This window comes from Falco rusticolus, chromosome 9, assembly GCF_015220075.1.
Source record: "Falco rusticolus isolate bFalRus1 chromosome 9, bFalRus1.pri, whole genome shotgun sequence".
Lineage (NCBI taxonomy): Eukaryota > Metazoa > Chordata > Aves > Falconiformes > Falconidae > Falco > Falco rusticolus.
In genome coordinates, this window is record NC_051195.1 from 16,737,907 (window position 1) to 16,757,176 (window position 19,270).

The following is a 19,270-nucleotide window of genomic DNA, read 5'->3' on the forward strand; positions in this document are numbered from 1 at the left end:
TCGTACTTTACATTGCATGTGCATCTTCCAGTGATGTCAACTGGATGCGAGCTTCTGATGCTCAGCCAGTGCTACTTTTGCCAGGAAGTATTTTCAAACCTACCCCATCAGCTCTAGGCTCACGCTTATGTCCCAACAAAATCCGATGCCTCTCCACACAACCCACACTTGCACTATACTTTTACATCATAGAAGGGGGGTGGGGGGAAGCTTGCAAAGTAACATTTACTTTGTCAAATTCTGAAGGTTTTCTGAAAAGTGAAAGCATTTTTAAATCTTGGCCTCAGGAAAAATATCCCCTGCTCTCAGGAGTTTGAATGGGATGGCCACATTTCTAGGCATAAGGACAGCTGATAACCTGTGGTGAGATTACCACAGCTCCCAACAGGTATCATTTCACCACAGGGCATGAGAGCAGAGTTCCTGAAGTTCAGCTGGTTCCTGAAGCACAGCTGAGGAGTGACATTGTGTTAAGCTACAGCAACGTGATTGCTTCCAATAGTCTCTTTTATATTCCAAGGGATAAACTATCCTTGTTCCAAGGCATGGGTCAAAATATTGCAAGAAATGCAGGACACAGAACAGAAGAAAGGTTATTTTCAACTTGTTAGGCTTCTCACAGTTTTCAGATGCTGCACACAGATTTAACCAGTTTGATCATTTTGGTTACATCAGAACATCTTTATATCAAAACAACAAACTTCTTGTTTTTACATCCTTTTTTTTTAATTCTAGTTATATGCCACCCCCTTGAAGTAAAATAGCTCAGATTCACACATAAAGATTGAGATGAGATAATGGAAACAAAAGAGAATGAATCAACTGGTTTTGTACACAGAATAAGCATCTATAGTTACAAAGCAGCCTATGCGCTGACTCTGCCTTGAGTTACATTACACACTGGCCCCTTGGATCCCAGGACTTGAAATCACCTTTGCTCTCTCTGTCACAGGTCAAGTACAGCTCAGCCAAACCAGGAAATTGGTGCCAAACAGTTTGTATTTCCTACAATTAAATACTGAATTCTCCCTTTATAAGCCGCTTAGGAGTCACACTTGCACAATTATTTGCATACACAGCCACTTTATTTCAGGCCCAAATATAAAAAGCCACTAACAGTTGGCCAGATTCTGCTCTCACTTGCCCTAGTGCAAAACCACGTCATTTCCACCAAGCTCAGCGGAGCTTGAGTTTCATACCACACATGGAAGAGCAGAACTCCTTTTTCACCAAGACAACTTGCATCACCGGTGTGCTGCCGTGCCCGCAGCACACGTGGCCTGGAGCTTTCTGTTCTGCTGCACACACTGCCTCCTCTGCTCACCATCCTTCTCACTCCTCTGCAGTCCCACCATATCCCTCGCGGGCCTTTACTTTAAATGGACAGACCAGAGCAGGTTACTTACTCCCCTTAATTCATTAGATTTACAAGAAGCACGCCAGCTGAGTAACACTGAACAAAGACAAAATTGTTTCTACAGTGTATTTACACACAATAAAATGAACCAACCAAGCAAACAAACCGTACACAACATGCCCTGTTATTAACTGAAACCAGAAGAAACTCTCTTCAGTACTTCCAGTGCTTATAAATGCGTGCTTATGTCCTAAGTAACCTAGAGCTTCCGGCAATTCCTTAGTCCTAAAAGCTTTGAGCCAAGTTTTCTCCACACTATTTACTCCCTGGAGCTCACAGGAGGTAACAGGTAACTGGTCTCCAACCCTGTTTCTTCAGAGCCCTCTGCACTGAGGGCACGTTTTGCTTATTCTCCCTGACTGACAGATCACCTGGTTTAACTTCTGCTGGACCGCCTTCATTCGCTATACGTGTCACAGCCACTGTCACACGGTGTCATTCCCGGTGCAACACCCGGCTGGTGAGGGACAGGCAGCATGGTGCCAGGGGGCACCAGGAGCTGCGGCACTGGGAAGCAAGCACTCTGCTGCCAGTCAGGAGGCAATTACAATGAGCACGAGCATGCACAGCAACAGTCTAAGATAACAGAAATCTTAATCCTGCTGTCCCTGCATGCCTGCAAGAGCTGGGTTCGGAGTCACCGTTCAGCTCTTGTACAGATACAGTGTTTACAGTTCATAACCATTGCTTTGTGCTTTTGTTTCTGGTGATGTAAAAAAGCAATTCCCAGTTACCAAATGTGAGCGTTTGCAACCATGATGAGGTATGTCCAGAGGCACGGCTCTCGGTACGGAACACACAGAGCCCGCTGGCCAAACAAGCTCTCGCTCTTCCCAGCAGGCAGCCTGACCCCAGTCGTGATCCACACGCTACCCCACGCAGCAGCATCCCGCAGGATTGTGTGTCCTGCCGACAGTATTCTGCCACCTTGCGTGACCACATCAACAGCCACATAGCCTGAGAGGCACACTCACCCGAAACAATTCCCCTTGCATAAAGAGAAAAGTCATTTATTCCACAAATACAAGGCACCGTGAATCACCCCAGCTTGCCTACTGATCCATGTCAAAAAAGTGCTCGTTTCAAGGGCCCTCTTCTGCCACCCTTCCACTGAACAATTTAATTGAGAGGAAAAACTTGACATGCCACAGCACAGTATTTCTGACACTAATTCATGTGGGGGTTTTTCCGCTACTAGAACTCACGGAAGCAGAAGATTGTCACATTTTTCAAGTGGGAGATGTCAAGATCCGGGTTTCGACTCTCTGGTAAACCTGGAAAACAAGACAAGTGGCCAGCTCCTCTGTGGGCGAACCCGCAGCGACTCAGCTAAGCGTACGTAGATGAGGCGAAAACCCAGAACAGAATCAGACAGTCCCGTTCCAACTGTGTACAGCCACATTTGTAAACACAGAAACTGGCCATTATTTTTTAAGTGGAGTATTATCATCTTAGTAAAGCTGCAGTATGGCTCCATGCATTCAGCGTTGTAATTCTCAGACAAACTAGGGTAAAAGCACATCAGATGTACAAAACAGTTCTTAACTGCTGGGCAAGGACAACTGTAAGGGCACTTGGGCAAGCTCGCCTGCACCTTCTTGTATAAGGAATCAGTGGCTGGACACTGTAACATACTGTTTCCCTACAATGCAGTCCACTATCAGCTTCAGATCCTTCCGTTCTGCCTCAAATACCCATATGCTGACACGGTGTAAATACATGGTTTACATGTATGTTTTATTTAGCACAAAACAAGGAGCAGTGGTGCATGTAGCATTTGGTTTTAATACCATACACACACAAACATAGATGCAGGTAAGATCGAGATATCAGGTACACATGGGAAAGAATTTTTTTATTAATATTCTCTCAAATATTTCTCACCATTACTGGAAACCTTTCCGAAGTCTCCCTAGTAGCATCAGTACAAGTCCAAAAGGTCACACGAATGAGGCCCTCACTCCCCCTGTACACCAGGATGAACTCACCCCAACACTGCAACAAGGATGAAGCTTTTAGCTTTAACTCAAAAGGACTACAGCCTACCACAGGAAGACAGCAGAACAGATCAAAGGCATCCCCAGAGACTTAGGTGAAAAAAGTGCCCAAAGTTACTCAGCTGTTTTGTGGACTTACGGTTCTGTTGGCATCCTCATACAGTGTCATAAATGTGACTGCATACATAAAAATACAGTCACAACCCTGCCACGAGTTCCATGCGAACAGCTCTCTGTAAGCAATGTCAGCTCCTTCTGTGTGCAAAGCCTTGCCTATACAGGGCTGTCTGCAGGATTAGGACTATAAACTATATACATAAATGCTGGTAAAGTGTGTTTACATAATATGTAAATAGGTAAAGAAAAGTACATTCACACCAACTACTGAGGAAAGAAAACAAATCATTTTTCTACTGCTAAAAGTACTGAATCACTTACCATCTGGTTTGGGAGAAAAAAAAGACTCAGTCCTATTCAGCTACGAAGAAAATCCTGTCTAAAAAAAGTAATCACATGCTAGATCCCCCGAAGTTCAATTTCCAGTCATTTTAACATGGAAACATGGAGAGTTTTGTTTTCCTGGAGGGGAAAAAAAACCCCACCCAACAAAAAAAACCAGAAGGATGCGTGGCTTTTTAGGCCCTGTCCTGCAAGCTCTAAATACTTAGCTATGAGGAACAGTGAAAGCTCTTTTTCAGGAAAAAGCTGAGTGTCTGCATCAATTTCTGCTGGAATGCATCCTAATTTTCCAAGAAAAATCTGCCACACTTTTGCAACCATGCTGTGAAATGTGCAAGTAAAATATCTGAGCTAATTTTCCTTTATACCTTCATAACTTTGGGGTTTTTTCCTCAATCATCTGAAGAGAGACCTATGAACACTATAGCATAGTGCAGAAGTGGCATCTACTGACAAGCGTATTATTCTAACTGAAAACGAGCATGTGGTCCTCTAAACACCGGCAGTACTAGAGCACAACTAGCAAAGGTCACGTTTCTAGCTTTGATAAGCATTTGTTATTTCCCAGCTTGTGACTTTTCACTGTGTCCTCAAACATACCATTAAAATTACGTCCTTCCTTTTTAAAGAAACTGAAATTTTTTATATCATTTCAATCCACACTTCAAAACCTAGCCTACACATAGCACTGATTTTCCAAATGCCTTTATATGTGCCCTTTAACAGTTGTTGATCCCGCAACTGCATGTCATGGAACCAAACCGTCCCCTCCTTGCCTCGTTCCCTGCACGTTCAAATACCAACTCACCTCTGCATGCTGCCTCTCTGACCTCATACACTGACATCTCACTCACACTGACATCCCTTCCTTCCTTCTTCTGCCTCACCATTTTCCTCTACTAACCAATTGCCAACATTTTCTAATTCATGTTCTTGTATTTTCATACTTTTGTCTTGGAATTAAGTCAAATCCTGGTTGAAAACCACAACTTTAAGAGAGATCAATACCGCCGCATGGGTGGCTGTAGGAGTCCTGCGGGTCCTGGCCTTTTCCTTCTGCTTCCCTCAGTCCACCTCTCGTGTTCAAACACTTGCATAAAATTTTCCTCCTCCTTGTGGAAGCCACAAGTTTAATACAGACCCTTTACCTATAGGACAAAGAAGGATTTTACTGGATGTACCAATTAACCTAAACACTACAAGCACCTGAAAACACTGAAAGAAATTTCTCTGTCCCACTAAATACCCACTAAATTTTACTGTGCACTTCTTCTTTTGCTGCACACTCTTTCCATGAAAAAAATGTATCATTTATTTAAAATAGAAGAATGTTCCTTGACTATTCCTTAAAAGATACTTATTCTTTCCTTCTTAAATTTAGCACTATTGATTAACCCTGTATAGATCCCCACTGGGATAAATTTGATCCCGAATGGTTAAAAAATGAAATAATTCTCTCTTGTTGAAAAGAGATCCTTAAAACAGTATTTTACACATATAACCAAAGGCAATCAGGTTACTATGGCTTCATGCACTACTGCTTATCACCTGCGTGACCATATGCGGTCCTTACTCGTGACTGCAAAAAGGAATGGCTTAGCTTAAGGGTAGTCTGTGCTAAAGTGGTTTTGGCAGCGAGGGAAGGCTGTGAGCGAGCACCCAGCAGGTTACAGTGACTCAGCTGCACAGCACTAACTCTTTAAGCCACATAAGCTGGATTATTTTAGAACTTGCTAGTCAGGTTGCCTAAAAGTTGGTGCGTGATCACTACTTAGCATAGCACAAGCAGTAGGAGACCCACACCTCGTGCCCTCTGGGACCCCAGAATTAGTAAACTATCTACTTGCAACCCTCAGGCTCTAACAGAGCAGAATCACACCCTACCCTAGTACAAAAGTGCTTATACACCACACCTAGCTCCAGGCAGGCAAAAGTAAATACGGCACTGAAGTCTGCGACAGCGGGAGAACAGACACGCAGAGAGAAACGCAAGGCTTTCCCTGCAAGGGAGCAGCCTTCCCCATCGCTGCCCCACAACGAGGACACTGAGTCTTCATACGCTGAGCGGGCCCTTCCCCTGGGCCGCATCAACGCCGCCTTCCCTTGCCGTTTGAAAGCCAGCTGCTGGGGGGAGGGCTGGGGGCCAAGGGAGCTGCTTCCAAACAGAGGTGACCTTGCAAGCTTTCTCCCACCCTCCGGTTTTCCACCGAGTGGCCAAACGGGACCCTCGGGATTCTCTGAAAAAGTAACAGAGAAAAAAAAAACACGTGGAGTTTGGCACTGATGTCAGAGGCTGGAGGGGCCCCATGGGTCTGGCAGGCAGTGACAGAATTCAAAGGACCTACAGGGAAGCAGTTTCTACAACAGCGGAGGGCCAAAAGCGCAGCCAGCACCGGGTGGCTACTCCCTGGCGTAACGGTGGTGCGGCCACAGCACCCCGCACTCACCGCTGGGCAACAGGACCGGCCCCAGGTCCTCCACTTCACCAGTAACCAGACAAACCCCGCATGCTAACAGAGCAGCGGGACTACAGCCAAGCATGACTTTCATTCCGTACCAGCTATCCCAGGAAACAGGTTTCAACTTTCCCAACAGGTAGTGTCAGCATTTAAATTAACAGGAATTTATATCAATAAAATGATAAATGACTTCTATGCATTTTCCTGGTTTTCAATGCACTTATGTAAAATATCAAATAAATTTAATACAGCCAGAAATAAAGATATGCAGAGAAGAAATCACAAGTAAACATACCACACCTTTAACGGTGCCTTTTCTGCCGGCACTTAAAAGACTAAAAGTGATGGTCCAAATGACAGTGTTCCATACGTTGTAAGATTAACCAGCTTAATCAATGATTCCCATTAATTTCTAATTACATTCTTCATAACAAAGTATCCATACGCATTCCTGTTGATATTTTATGTTGAAAGTTATGCCAGTAATAAGAAAGAGCGGCAATACACAGCTTTTTGTGGACCAGAATTACACTTGCAAATTGAGCTGTGGGTTTCTTTCATCTCAGTAACTAAATCTCAGTAAATCTTTTTTTACTTTCCTGCCTGTATCTGAGGACTCAGGATTATGGACACTTCAACACTATTCTTGAATATATTTTTTATGTTTTAGGCATAAAGGTCATATTTTTCCCAGATTATATAGTTGGAAAACACTAAAGATAGATGAAAAACTTAGAAAACTCAAGTAATAACTCTTTCTACAACCATCAGGGGATTTCTCCCGCTCACTCTCTCCATTTTTTGTCACCGCCGCGTACAGCTGGCAAGTGCCTCGCGCAGCTCCACAGCTGCAGTGGCCGAGGGCGACAGCACGCAGGCAGGCAGCGCTGGCCAGAGGTACCCTCCTGCAAACCACACGTCCAGAAGGGAGTGCACGAAGGGAGGGCAGTTTCTAACCACACTGGTAAACTCCTTCTTCCTCACATCCAGGATCGGTCCTAGACAGTCAGAGAGTTCAGAAGGAATAAGGTCGTGACTAACCCACAGCGTCCTCACCGCAGCCTAACCTGGGCGGTGTCAGAGTCATCAAGCACAGGCCTGATTTGCACCACTGGAAAGCATGAAACCAGTGGAGCTAAACTCAGAGGATCAGAATGAAGCTTGTTATCTCTGCAAATTCATGCACAGGGAGTTGCACGCTGCACAGCCTTTCCTACTCTGAGTCACTCCAGCTCCTGCTCTAGGCTGTTCAGTAGCAAACTGCCAATAAAACTCATTAATGGTGTGCTCTCCATATAGAAATAGTGCATTTAACAGAGAGGCTACAACAAATGAAGAGTGAAGCGAAGGGTGAATGATGTGGTTAATGGAATACAGGATGCGTGTCAGTAATGAAGTGGTAAAGGTGGGTGGGAGTCTTGATGTTACATATATCTGCCTGAAGTTTGGTGTATATGTATGAACCTAATTCGCCTTTTAATTTCAGTACAGTTATATCTAGCACTCCTCTGTATTTCAAATGACACATAAATTCTCTGATGAATAACTGATAACCAGCTTTCTTTTACGTAAGCCATTACTGGAGAGCCAGCGAATATTACAGGCATGTTTGTCTCCTCTCTTTTTAGTCTTGTTCTCATCTGAATCGCATTTGGCTAGCATTCGTACCTATCTCCTTGACTGGTGGTAGCAGTAGCTATATAAAAAAAGAAATCTATATGCCCTTACAGAACTGGTGGCAGGAAAAGTGCAAAAAAGATGTTCTTAGGACAAAAAATAAGAATCTGCGTCAATGTAAACACGCATCTGCAGTTGTTGGCAACATTCTAAAACAGGATGGTTTCTGTGCTGGCTATCCAAGTTCTACACCTTGTAAAATATTCTAGCATCGTAACACAACATTTAATTACAGCTAACAACTGACCTTCTAAGCAGGTGGCTGTCTATTCAAGATTGTTGTTTCACCTGATGGTTACAGCTAATTCCAAATTCTCAAACCAAATTAAGAGGATCTGGGAAGCAACTCCTAGAAGAAAGTGAAAATGAGCATGGGATATTTTACAGACTCTGTGGGAATTGTAATACTTAATGGCAACAAAGAAGTGAGAAGCTGAAAAACTGTCAGTCCCACAGGAGAATTCAGGTAGAAAGGAGAAGAGCCTAAAAGAAGGGGGAGGGTGGGCAGGAGAAAACAGCTGTAACACTTAACACATTCTCTTTCTGTGTGTGGGGAAGAAAACAAACACAGCAGGAGACCAAAACCATAACCTGAACCTGACCTCCCTCACACTGGTCGGATCACAAAACCACCGGGCTGAACTTTGGTCATTGCATCACCACCACAAAGCAGTCTAAAAGCCCAGCCGAGCAACTACACCATGATTATTTTTTTTGCCTTCACGCGCACTCAAGATGGTAGAGGCCAGCTAAGAATCCATCCTTTCAGAACAAAAAAACGTGTCAATTTGTCAGTTGGCTCGGCAGCCTTGCTTTTCCTTCGAGGTTTTGTTGTTTTGGGGGTTGTTGTTGGTTTTTTTTTTAAATATTACTGCACTGCAAGGTGTGGGTGTGATACAGCATTAAACTGGAATGTTAAGTGCCAAGGACATATTTTTGCCTGTATCTGTTAGAAATGGAAATCAATACAGTAGTTAAAAACATCGAGGATCACAAGGTGATCCATTATGCAAAATATAAACCTTATCAGCCACATAACGTGGCACTGGGAATGTTCACATAAAGATGTTCTTAAAATCTTGATAAACACCCTTGTACACAGGAGGTGTGATTCATGGTTTACCGAGTGATAAGCACTAAAAGGGTCAATTAACTCACCTAATATCACCCAGCAAGTCAAGATCAGAACTCAGGATCCTGGTTTTCCATGCCAATCTTCCTTAGAACCACACGTTGTAAGCCCACAATGTCCTACCAATACCCAACATTTCTGTTTCCACAAAACAGCTTATTTTTGTGCTGCACAGAAAGAGAACCAGTGTGTTCAAAAGTGAGCATTCTAGCAATCACTTGCAAGCATAAAACATAATTGCTGAGGCAGGACGCAAATGGATAGCTTAAGCCAATAGAGAGATAATTTATCATTATCACTGATAAAGATAACTGCCAAAAATTCCAGTCCATACATCTGTAAATAAATAGACTGTCCTGCAGAAGGGGACTGAATAGTAAGAGCACACTGAACACGGACCCTTCCACATCCCTTGGCTTCTGACAAAATGCCAATTGCCAATCAATACAGCAATGGTGAGACTGTCGGTGTCCTCAGCAGTTCACTCCAACACAGGAAGGCTCACAGGCCATTAAAGACACCAGGGCTCAACCCAAGGCATCTGCCCCCTCATTCTAAGCATCCTGCCAGGCAGCCCCGTTCCTGCGAAGCACAGAAATGCCACCTGATCTTCACCTTGCGCTTGCAACACTGGCACTGGAGAGAGAATTACTTAGAACATCAGTGTGTGAAGATGAAACGGATGAAGATTGCAATGCTTTACAGCTTCAGGTGGAACTCTAAAGGAGCAACTCAAATGAACATCCTCCTCTACGAAGAGGAAGCAACAATGCCATTACCTAAATGTGCGTTCTGTGCACCACTTCTTTATAGGAGGGAAATAGGTTTGGGCAGAGAGACTGAAGTCACCAATCTTTGTTTACACTGTCAGTGTTTAATCTTCTACTGGGCCATCACATGTCTGCAACATCTCTGTCTTTAATTCACGTATAATGTATGTAATAATACTGTAAAGCCACACAGATCTTACTTAAGTTTAATGCACATCTTAAGACTTGTATTTGCCTTTCATCAAGAAAACACATTGGTTTACCTTGTTTCTAAACTAAGTTTTTTAACTTGTGGGCTGCAGCCACTGGAGTCCTATTTGGTTGAGTACTGTCATTCGGCTGTTTTTCAGAATCTAACCAGGTGGGCCTAGACCTACCGCCTACGTCGGTGCTGAACACTTGCTTAAATAACTGAACTCAAGGCGGTACGAGTCCGTGTATTTGTGTGACCACTGCCTAACTTTGTTTATCCCAGCACTAACAGGTCGATTTCCAAACCCAAGTATTTTCCAGGCATGGTCTGCTATGCACAGTCATAGAAAGAAGGTGACAGGATCGTTGCCACAGATATATAAATGAAATAAAACGTCGCATGTAACGCCCTGGCAAAATAAATGCTGTACCCTTTTGTACATCAGCCTGGAAGAGCCACGTGCAGGCTCCACCAGGCTGGAACCGAGCCAAGAGATTATCCATGCTTTCTGTCACACGTGGATTCTCTGAGGATCAGCGTCTGGAACTCCATGTGCTCATTCGATGTTCGTCTGCGGTTACAGATAACGAACCAAGATACAACCACGCTCATCAGCGGCTGCAAGGAGACACATCAAGGACAGCGCGTGCCACGCAGCGAGACCTCGGGCCGGTGCTCCAACAGGAGAGGCGGTGTCGGGAGGCTGGGAAGCGATAAACGTGCCAAAACGGCTTCGCAATCAGTGTCCGACACCAAACTGTTTATCCAGCCTGCGGCGCGTCCGTGCCACAGTACCCGCGCTGCCGTGCTCGCCAAACTGCGGGCCGAGGAGCGGGCTCCGCGCGGGCGCCCCCGGCCCCCGGCCCCCCCGCAGCTGTGCGGACGCCGGACGCCCCGGTGCCGTCCCCGGCCGGGCAGGCAGGGCGCTGCGCGGGCTCCGGGCGGGTGACAGCCCTGCCCGCGCCCGGGGCCCCGCCGCCGTCCCTCCGCCACGGGCTCCGCAAGGCGCTGCCCGCAGCAGCCCCGCTCCCGCTCCCGCTCCCGCCTCGCCCCCCGCGGCGCTAAGATGGCGGCCGCAGGCGGTGACCCCGCGCCCCCCGGCAGCCGGCCGGGCCCCGCACACCGCGGCCCCCGCCGGCCGCTCACCTCCGCCGGCCCTGCTGGGAGCAGCAGCCCCCCCCCTCCCCCTCCCGCCGCCCCCGGCTCCGCGCCCCCACGGGACCCCGGCGGCGGCGGGCAGGACTACGAGCCCCGTGGTGCACGGCGGCGCGGGCGCGCCTGCGCGGCGGGGCAGGGGGCGGAGGCGGAAGCGGCGACGGGACCGCCTGCCGCGGCGGGGGCGGCGGGGCCGGGTCGGGCGCCGCCATGCCCCGGGACAACATGGCCTCCCTGATCCAGCGGGTGGCGCGGCAGGCGCGGATCACCTTCCGCAGCCCGGCGGGGCCGGCCTTCGGGGAGAACCTGCACCGGCTGCAGCAGCTGCTGGACGAGGTGCGCGCCGAGGACCTGCACTTGGCGCCGCGGGGGCCGTCGGCGGCCGCGGCGGCGGCGGCGGGCGGGGGGTTCCCGTGGGCCGGCGTGGTGCCGCCGGTCAGCTACATGCACATCTGCGAGACGGAGAGCTTCAGCATGGGCGTGTTCCTGCTGCGGAGCGGCGCCTGCATCCCGCTGCACGACCACCCGGGCATGAACGGCATGCTGAAGGTGCTCTACGGCACGCTGCGCATCGCCTGCATGGACACGCTGCCCGCCGCCGCCGCCGCCCCGCCGCCCCCCGCCGCCGCCGGGCCCTGCCACCGCGCCCTGTACCGCTCCCGGCAGCACTACACGCCGGCCTCCCCGCCGTGCCTGCTCTCGCCGCACACCGACAACCTCCACCAGATCGACGCCGTGGACGGGCCCGCCGCCTTCCTCGACATCCTGGCGCCGCCCTACGACCCCCAGCACGGCCGGGACTGCCACTACTACCGCCTGCTGGAGGGGCCGCCGGCGGGCGCCGAGCCGCTGGCGCTGCCGCGGGAGGTGTGGCTGACGGAGACCCCGCAGGCCGCCGACTTCTGGTGCGGGGGCGAGCCCTACCCCGGGCCCCGCGTCTGCCTCTGAGGCGGCGGCCCGGGCCCGGCGGCCGCTGGGGCGGTGGGCGCTCGGCCCGCGCCGCCCGGAGGGGAGCCCGCCGCTCGCTGCACCCTGCCCGGCGCCGCCGGCCCGCCTCACGCCCCGGCCCGGCCACACGCTGCCAGGCGGCCCGGGCCCGGCGCTGCTGGGGCTCCGCGGGAGTGCTGCAGGCACCTCCTCGCCGAGGCCCGCCGGGCGTGCCGAGTCGGGGGAGCAAAGTGCCGGGGTGCGTTTATTCCCCTTGGGCTGGTGGGGCGGAGCGGCGCCGTTAAGCTGCTGCTCACCTCAGCGCTCAGGAGGAACTGCTCCGGCGCCCTGTGCGGTGCGGGGGGTCGGCCCCGGCGGGAGGGCGAAGGTGTCGTGGGGCGCCGCGAGCGGCTTGGCGGGGTGGGCTCCCCAGCCTGGGCAGCGGGCTGGGCTGGCTGCAGCCGCTGGGCACGCCGTCTGCCACAGCCATCCTCGAGAGTCTGCGGGCCAAAAACCGGCCCAGAACAGCTCCTGAGCCAGGACGTGCGCCTCCAGTAAATGCCAGCAATCCCCGCGGCTGGAGTTAAGGGAGCTCCCCCTCCTAAGGGGCACTGTCAGGTTCAGAATCACTTTTTATCCGTACCTTAAAGCATTGCCTCTAAGATCTCGCTATTGCAACTGAGAATTACAGAGTACGTCTATGCATATTTCCTTCAGCTAGGAGAAGGAGACTAGTCGGCTGCTCGTTAATCTGCTTGGAACCTCTCATGCAGCAGTGGCAGAGGGCAGCAGAAGCTGTGGGCATCTTAAGAGAAAAACCAACTATCCACTGTTGAGTCGTGGAAGCTATTCTAGAAACGTGACGTTTGCAAACCCTATATATACAGCAGCGCACATAACCCTAGGTACAGATAAGATTTGACCCGATGTCTTCTCTTTAAAGTAGGGTCTGTGTTTTTATATGGACAAGAGAACACTTTGGGCTTTCGAAGCCTTGCAGTTTCCCTCTTTATACTATTTATAAAGACTACTTTTTCATAAGGCTTTTAAATAAACATAGCATAGAAGAGACACCATGAATTTTGCCTTGCTATGATGGAAGCAGTCTGGAGATGTGGTTTGTCCACGGCAGGGGATGCGGTCTTTCTAACAAGGGAGAAACTTTCTGTAGGTGAAATACTCCATCTGCACTGCAGGGACTGGTCTCGTGCCTCTTCATCCCAACACACACTTCGTACCCCAGACCCAGACCGGGGCAGCCTTGGCCTGCTTGGTCACAACGTGGGAATTTGAATAATAAACACGACTGACCAACTTCCTAAGCGATGTACCAACCTGCTCCAGAAATCATTCCACAACTGGCTTTAATTTTTCTTTGTGTATTTATAAAAGCAGACTTGTTTTTCCTGTACAGTGGCTTGTATGTGTGAATTGTGTGAATTTTTAAATGATTCTGATACGGCATTGCCTTTTTTTTTTGGTTGGTTTTTTTTTTCCTGCAAAAGAATGAGTGTAAAATACAGTCAGCATTATGCATGCATGGATTAATTCTTTTGCAAGGAAAAAATGGTGGAAATTATTTCAGGCGATTTCCATTTATTCTTACAGCACTTTAAAGTGTCTGGTATTTCTGCAGCTGGCTTACCTGTTTTTCCTGGAATTCCCCTGCAGCTTAGCATTAGTTAATGTGCAACAATTCTGTATCGAATGTAGTCATTAAGTATAACGCAATGCCTCCCTGTGTTACAGCCCGTTTCTAACCCTCTCCGATGCTAATGAAGACCATCATCCTTTTACAAAAGTCCACAAAGAAGATAGCGTGGTGCATGCAAACACCTGTACTGGAAAAACAAACTGCGACAGAGAACATTTTTATCTCGTCCGCTCTGTCCTCCCCTTAGGTCTTTCTGCTTGGTTTTTAATTTTTTTTCCTCCATGTGCAAAACCTAGTCGAGATGTTTAATGGGATAGGACTTTAATGCATCTTTCCATAGAGGACAGCATGGTCCCTTATGCTGCGGAGTGCTGTTAACAACCGCGGCAAAACTTTTTTTTTTTTTTTTTTATTGGTGTTAGCATCAAGGTATTAAAGCTGGGGGAAATAGCAAAACCTGAGATGCATTAAAGAAAAGCCTCTTTGTGTAACTTCTTGCTCACTCAGTAATTGAAACTTACTTCATACGTGCTGGATATCTGTAAGCAGAAGGTTTAAGTCCATGATGCCGTTCCTTCTCTCTGCAGTCTGGTTTTTGTGTTTTCACAACAGCAAAATTACTATTATTGCTGAGTTATAGAATAAATACAGGATATCTTACCACTGACCAGTCATTACTTCCTTCACAAGTACAAGAGTCTGGAACCAAGTATGGTACAGAGTGCAGGTTTCTTTTGCCTAACAGTCCAAATGGTGCGAGTGGCCGTTCTTCACAAGGCGATGCTTAACGCTCGGTTCTCGCCCAAATCTTCCACCGGTGCCTGTAGACAAATCCAGGCACATGCAGTATCACCACTTTTAAACCTGGCTGTTACTGTAAGGCAAAGGCACAGGTTTAAGATTGCCGATACCAGTACGCAATGTAAGGTTCTTTTGTAGCTGTATGCTAGTCATCAGCAGTTTCCTTAATTCAGCTGGTTTAGTTTCCATGTTGTTGATCACAGTTTGCTTTTGACTGGGGTTTTCATCTTGTAGCATGGCTGCAGAGGGTAGTTTGGAGAGTGCGAGTGGAGCCTTGGATTGTGCACCTGGCTAGCTGAGATCCCAGTTCTGCTCGCGACGCTCTGGCTGCGGCGGAGCTGCAGTTATCTGAGGCCGTACCTCTGGGAGCGCAGCAGTCTGAGAGCACTGGAACCTCATCCACCTGCCTGTACTGCAGCCCACCGATGCCGACCAGGGAGGCCCCGGCTCCTGTGGGGTTGCGCTCCCGTGACATCCCTCCGGCAGCAGGCTGTGGTTGCTCTTGGGGGCCAGGAGCACACGACATCAGGTGATGAAGCTGCAACCTGCCAAGAGATGCAGCAGGGAAGGCGAAGGCATACTTGTGCTGCTAAGGGGCGGTGGGGTGGTGAGTGTGGCGGCTCTGTAGCTGGTGTCGTTGCGTGGCTTCATCCTGCAAGGACTGGTCCATGCCCAGCTTTGGAAGCCTGCTTCACCTCCAACTCAAAACCGGGCGTATTGCTTCAACTACTGCTGAACGCCTTTCCCAAGGAAAGCGCAGCTGCCCAAGGAGCCGGTGCCCGTTTGAGGAGACAGGGAGCAGGCCGTTCCGGACGGCAGAAGCAGGTGCCACCGGCGCTTTGCACAGCACGACCCTGCACCAGGGCACGGGCAAGGGCTTTGCCCCCGCTCCCTGCGGCACCGGGCTGTGGCGTTAGCGGCGAGGTCCCTCCCGCACGGCTCGCCTGTGCGGTGCGGGCCGTACCGGGGCGCTGCGTCAGCGGGGTGAGCCCGCGGGACCGGTACGGCCCTGCACCGACGGCAGGACCCGAGGGTGGGCCCTGGCGGGGCCAGGCCGGGATAACTGCTTAAAAAATAATAATCAAAACAGGTTAAAAAAACCCACCCAAAACCAAAAAAACAAGAGCGCCGTTGCGGCCAGATGGGTTCAACAGGAAAAGCCCGGCTGTGCCGCGGGGGTGAGCGCCGCCGCCCCCGGGCCCCGCGGAGCCCCAAGAACGGGCGCGGTGCCGCCCGCGCAGCCCGGTGCCGCCGCAGCCGCTGTCCCCGCGGGGCGGCCGTACCCGCTTTTGCGGAGCCCACTCGGGGAGGCTGCCTGGGGCGGACCGTAACCGCGGAACAAAACAGAAAGCGAGTCAAAAAAACCCACCCCGCTCCCCGGGCTGATATTATCCCGTCTGTCGTCTCCGAGGGGAATCCCCGCTCCCGAGAGCGAGCGCTTCTACGCCGGGGCCGCTGGTTTTCCGCGCCACGGCCGTGCGGGGCGGGGCGGGGCGCTCCGAGGTGCCCGGGCCCGGCTGCCCCGCAGCCCCCCGGGGACGGGCGGGCGGCACCCGTTCTCCCGGGCCGGGCGGCGGAACCTACGGAAATAAAGCTGTCAATTTAGCATAATTAAGAGATTTATTTGTCGTCTTTTATAAACGTTGTAAGCACCTACCCTATGGTCGAAAAGTTTATTTACAGAGCGGCCAGAAAGAAACCCTCTCTCCTTCCAGCTCCCGTTAGTGGTTGTGCATTATTCGGGTTATCTGCTGCGCGCCGGGTCCCGGCGGCCAACGGGCGTCGGTTCCAGCCAGAGTATTTACAACCCGTCCCAAGTCCTACTACAAACGTAACACTTTTAAGTCACCAGAAAGAAAAACAAAAACAAAACCCCAAGCCAGTGCGTACAAAAATATAGTCTCTAAAAAAAAAAAAAATCCCAATATTAATAGGCAGAAATGTACAGCCATACTAAAACCAGGGAGGGAAAACTTTCCGGTCTCGGTGTCGCCGCTGTCGTCGGAGCGGATCGGTAAGGCACCCCCCACATGCAGACAGGGGACCGGGCTCTACACCACACAAGGCACCAAGGACACCTCACCACGACGGCACTGCATGCATCCATCCTCCCGCCGCAGCCCCTATGTACACCGGCCGGCCCGGCCCGGCCCGACCCGGCCCGGCCCGCTCCGGCCCGGGGGAGCCCCGCGGCGCCACCAGGTGCTCGTCGCGCCCCGCCGGGCTCCGCGCCCCGCCGCCCTCGGCGGCGGCTCAGCGGCTCAGCGCTGGGTCCTGCCCACCCCGCGCCGTCAGGGCGTCCGCGTCCGCGCCGCGCAGGGGGCCAGGGTGGCGGCGCCGCTCCCGCCGCCGGGCTGCGGGCACCCGCCGGCGGCGGCGGCGGCGGCTCCTTTCCGCTCCTTCTGGCGCAGGTGGATCTTGGTGTGCCGCTTCCTCTCGTCGGAGCGGGCGAACTTCCTGCCGCAGAAGTCGCAGGCGAAGGGCTTCTCGCCGGTGTGCGTGCGGATGTGGGTGGTGAGGTGGTCGCTGCGGCTGAAGTTCCGCATGCAGATGCGGCACTGGAAGGGCTTGTGGCCCGTGTGGATGCGGATGTGCCGGGTGAGCTCGTCGGAGCGGGAGAAGCGGCGGTCGCAGCCCTCGGCGGGGCAGGGGTAGGGCCGCTCGTGGACCGGCGTCTTGCTGGGCCGGTTGGGGTACTTGCGGGGCCGCAGGATGGGCCGCAGCGGCAGGTGGTGCGGGCTGTAGGCGCCGGCGGGCAGCCGGGCGCCCGCGCCCTCGCCCCCGCCGCCGCCGGGAGCGCTGCCGGGGGCGGCGCCCGCCGGGGGCGCCCCCATGGTGAAGTTGCGGATGGTGGAGAGCGGCGTGAGGGGCGGCGGGACGCGGAGCGAGTCGAGGGGGCAGGGGAAGGGCTTGCGGTCGGGGCCGGCGTGCAGCTCCCGCTGGCACTGGGGCGGCGGGAAGAAGCCGCCGTACTCGGGGATCATGGTGAAGAGCCCGCCGTCGGCCGCCGCCGCCTTCGGGGAGGGGTAGGAGGGCGGCGGGGGGAAAGGCAGCGCCCCGCCGCCGGCGGCGGGCAGGAAGGCCGAGGAGGGGTCCTGCGGGTACAGGTCGCCGCAGCCCGAGTAGGGCGGCGGCGGCGGCGAGTAGAGGTGCTCCAGGTCGGCCGGCTGGCCCTGCGCCATGGTGCAGCCGAGGGCCCCGGCCAGCGGGTTGGGGGAGGCGGCGGAGGCGGCGGAGGCGGCGGTGGCCGAGGAGGAGGCGGAGGAGGCGGCGGCGGGGGCGGCGGCGGGGGCGGCGGAGGAGGGCGTGCTGACCCCCTGCAGGATCCCCGCGCTGACGATATTGATGATGCCCTCGGGGTAGCAGCCGGCGCCGGGGTACTGCGGGTCGATGGAGAATTTGCCCATGTAGGTGAAGGTCTGGTTGCGGGAGGCCGGGGCGTTGGGCGCGAAGCCGCCGCCGTAGGGCAGGTCCAGGGCCCGCTTGTCGCCCATGTCCACGTTGATCATGCCGTCTGGGGGGGAAAAGGAGCCGGTCAGCCTTCCGCGCCGCCACCCGCCGGGCGGCCCGGCCCCGGCCTCGGCTCCGGCCGCCGCCCGCCCCGGCCCGGCGCGGCGCGGGGCTGCGGCGCGCACATGTTGCGCTCCGGCTGCGGGGGCTCCGCGCCCGCCGCAACTTTTCCCCCGAGCCGGGCGCGGAGGCAGAGCTGCCGCGAGGGGCGCCGGGGACCCCGGCCGGGCGGCGGGGAGGCCGCGGCCCCCGTCCCAGTCCGCCCCCCGCCCGCCCGCCCGCCGCCCCAGGGCTCCGCCGCCCTCTGCGGGCGGCCCGGCCCGCACCTGCGCGGGCTCCGCTTACCTCCGGCCACACCGCTCATCTGGTCAAACGGCCCCGCCAGGTCGGCATTGGGGAAGATCGCGACCGAAGTTGGCAGCGCGGCGGAGATGTCATCGGCGGGGTAAATGCCCTCGGGGAGCTGGTGCACGAACCCGCCGAGGGTCACCGGGATCTTGTCCACCGCCTTGGCGGTCATCATGGGGGCGGCGGGGCGGCCGGGGGAGCGGTGCTCCCGGCCGGCGGTGCGCGCTCGGGGCGGGGAGGGGGAGAGGAGGGGGCGCTTCCCCCAGCCTCCCACTACCGGCGCGGGGGGACGGCGGGGAGCCGGCGCGGCGCGCGGGGAGGCATGTGCGGGCGGGCGGGCGGCCGCCCCGTCGCGGCGGTGCGGTGCCCGCGGTGCCCCGGGAGAGCCGCGCTCCCGCCGCAGCTCGCGCTGGAGGACAAGTCTGGCGGTAAGTATTTATGGGGGCCCCCTGAATGCCCGGGACGTCACTGCCCATATAAGGACTGAGGAACGGGGCCTGGCGGTCACGTGGGCGCCCGCGTGCGGCACCCGCCACCCCGCGCCCGCCCCGACCCCCCCCTCCCCGCCGCGCTCCGCGCCCCGCGGGGGCGGCCCCGACCCGCCCCGGCCGCGCTCAGCCCCCGCCGCGCCGGCAGCGCCCCGCCGCCGCCCGCCGCGCCGCCCAGGGGGGGATTCCGGTGGCGGGGCCCTTGTCCTAAAAAGGAGCGGATCCGGCCCCGCCCCCCTGCCCTTTTTAGGGCTCGTTCCGGAAAATTTTAAAAAGCTCGGAA

The 19,270-nt window shown here is 53.5% G+C and overlaps 2 protein-coding genes across 2 annotated transcripts; one reads left to right on the plus strand and one right to left on the minus strand.

Moving 5' to 3' along the window:
• The first annotated feature begins 11,419 nt into the window (after positions 1-11,419).
• Positions 11,420-14,500, plus strand: ADO (2-aminoethanethiol dioxygenase). Its single transcript, XM_037400745.1, has one exon. It carries the CDS (start codon positions 11,470-11,472, stop codon positions 12,205-12,207), a length of 738 nt encoding a protein of 245 aa, XP_037256642.1. The 5' UTR covers positions 11,420-11,469; the 3' UTR covers positions 12,208-14,500.
• On the minus strand, positions 14,236-18,904 carry EGR2 (early growth response 2). Its single transcript, XM_037400743.1, has 2 exons — positions 18,497-18,904; positions 14,236-18,155 (listed from the first exon to the last, which is right to left on the minus strand). Exons 1-2 carry the CDS (start codon positions 18,672-18,674, stop codon positions 16,933-16,935), a joined length of 1,401 nt encoding a protein of 466 aa, XP_037256640.1. The 5' UTR covers positions 18,675-18,904; the 3' UTR covers positions 14,236-16,932.
• Positions 18,905-19,270: the final 366 nt, after the last annotated feature.

Excerpts from the sequence above, each read along its gene's own strand:
- ADO (XM_037400745.1), top strand. The coding sequence starts at position 11,470 with ATGCCCCGGGACAACATGGCCTCCCTGATCCAGCGGGTGGCGCGGCAG.
- EGR2 (XM_037400743.1), bottom strand. The coding sequence starts at position 18,674 with ATGATGACCGCCAAGGCGGTGGACAAGATCCCGGTGACCCTCGGCGGG. Across the intron at positions 18,156-18,496 it reads GATGAGCGGTGTGGCCGGAG|ACGGCATGATCAACGTGGAC; the intron begins GTAAGCGGAGCC and ends TTTCCCCCCCAG.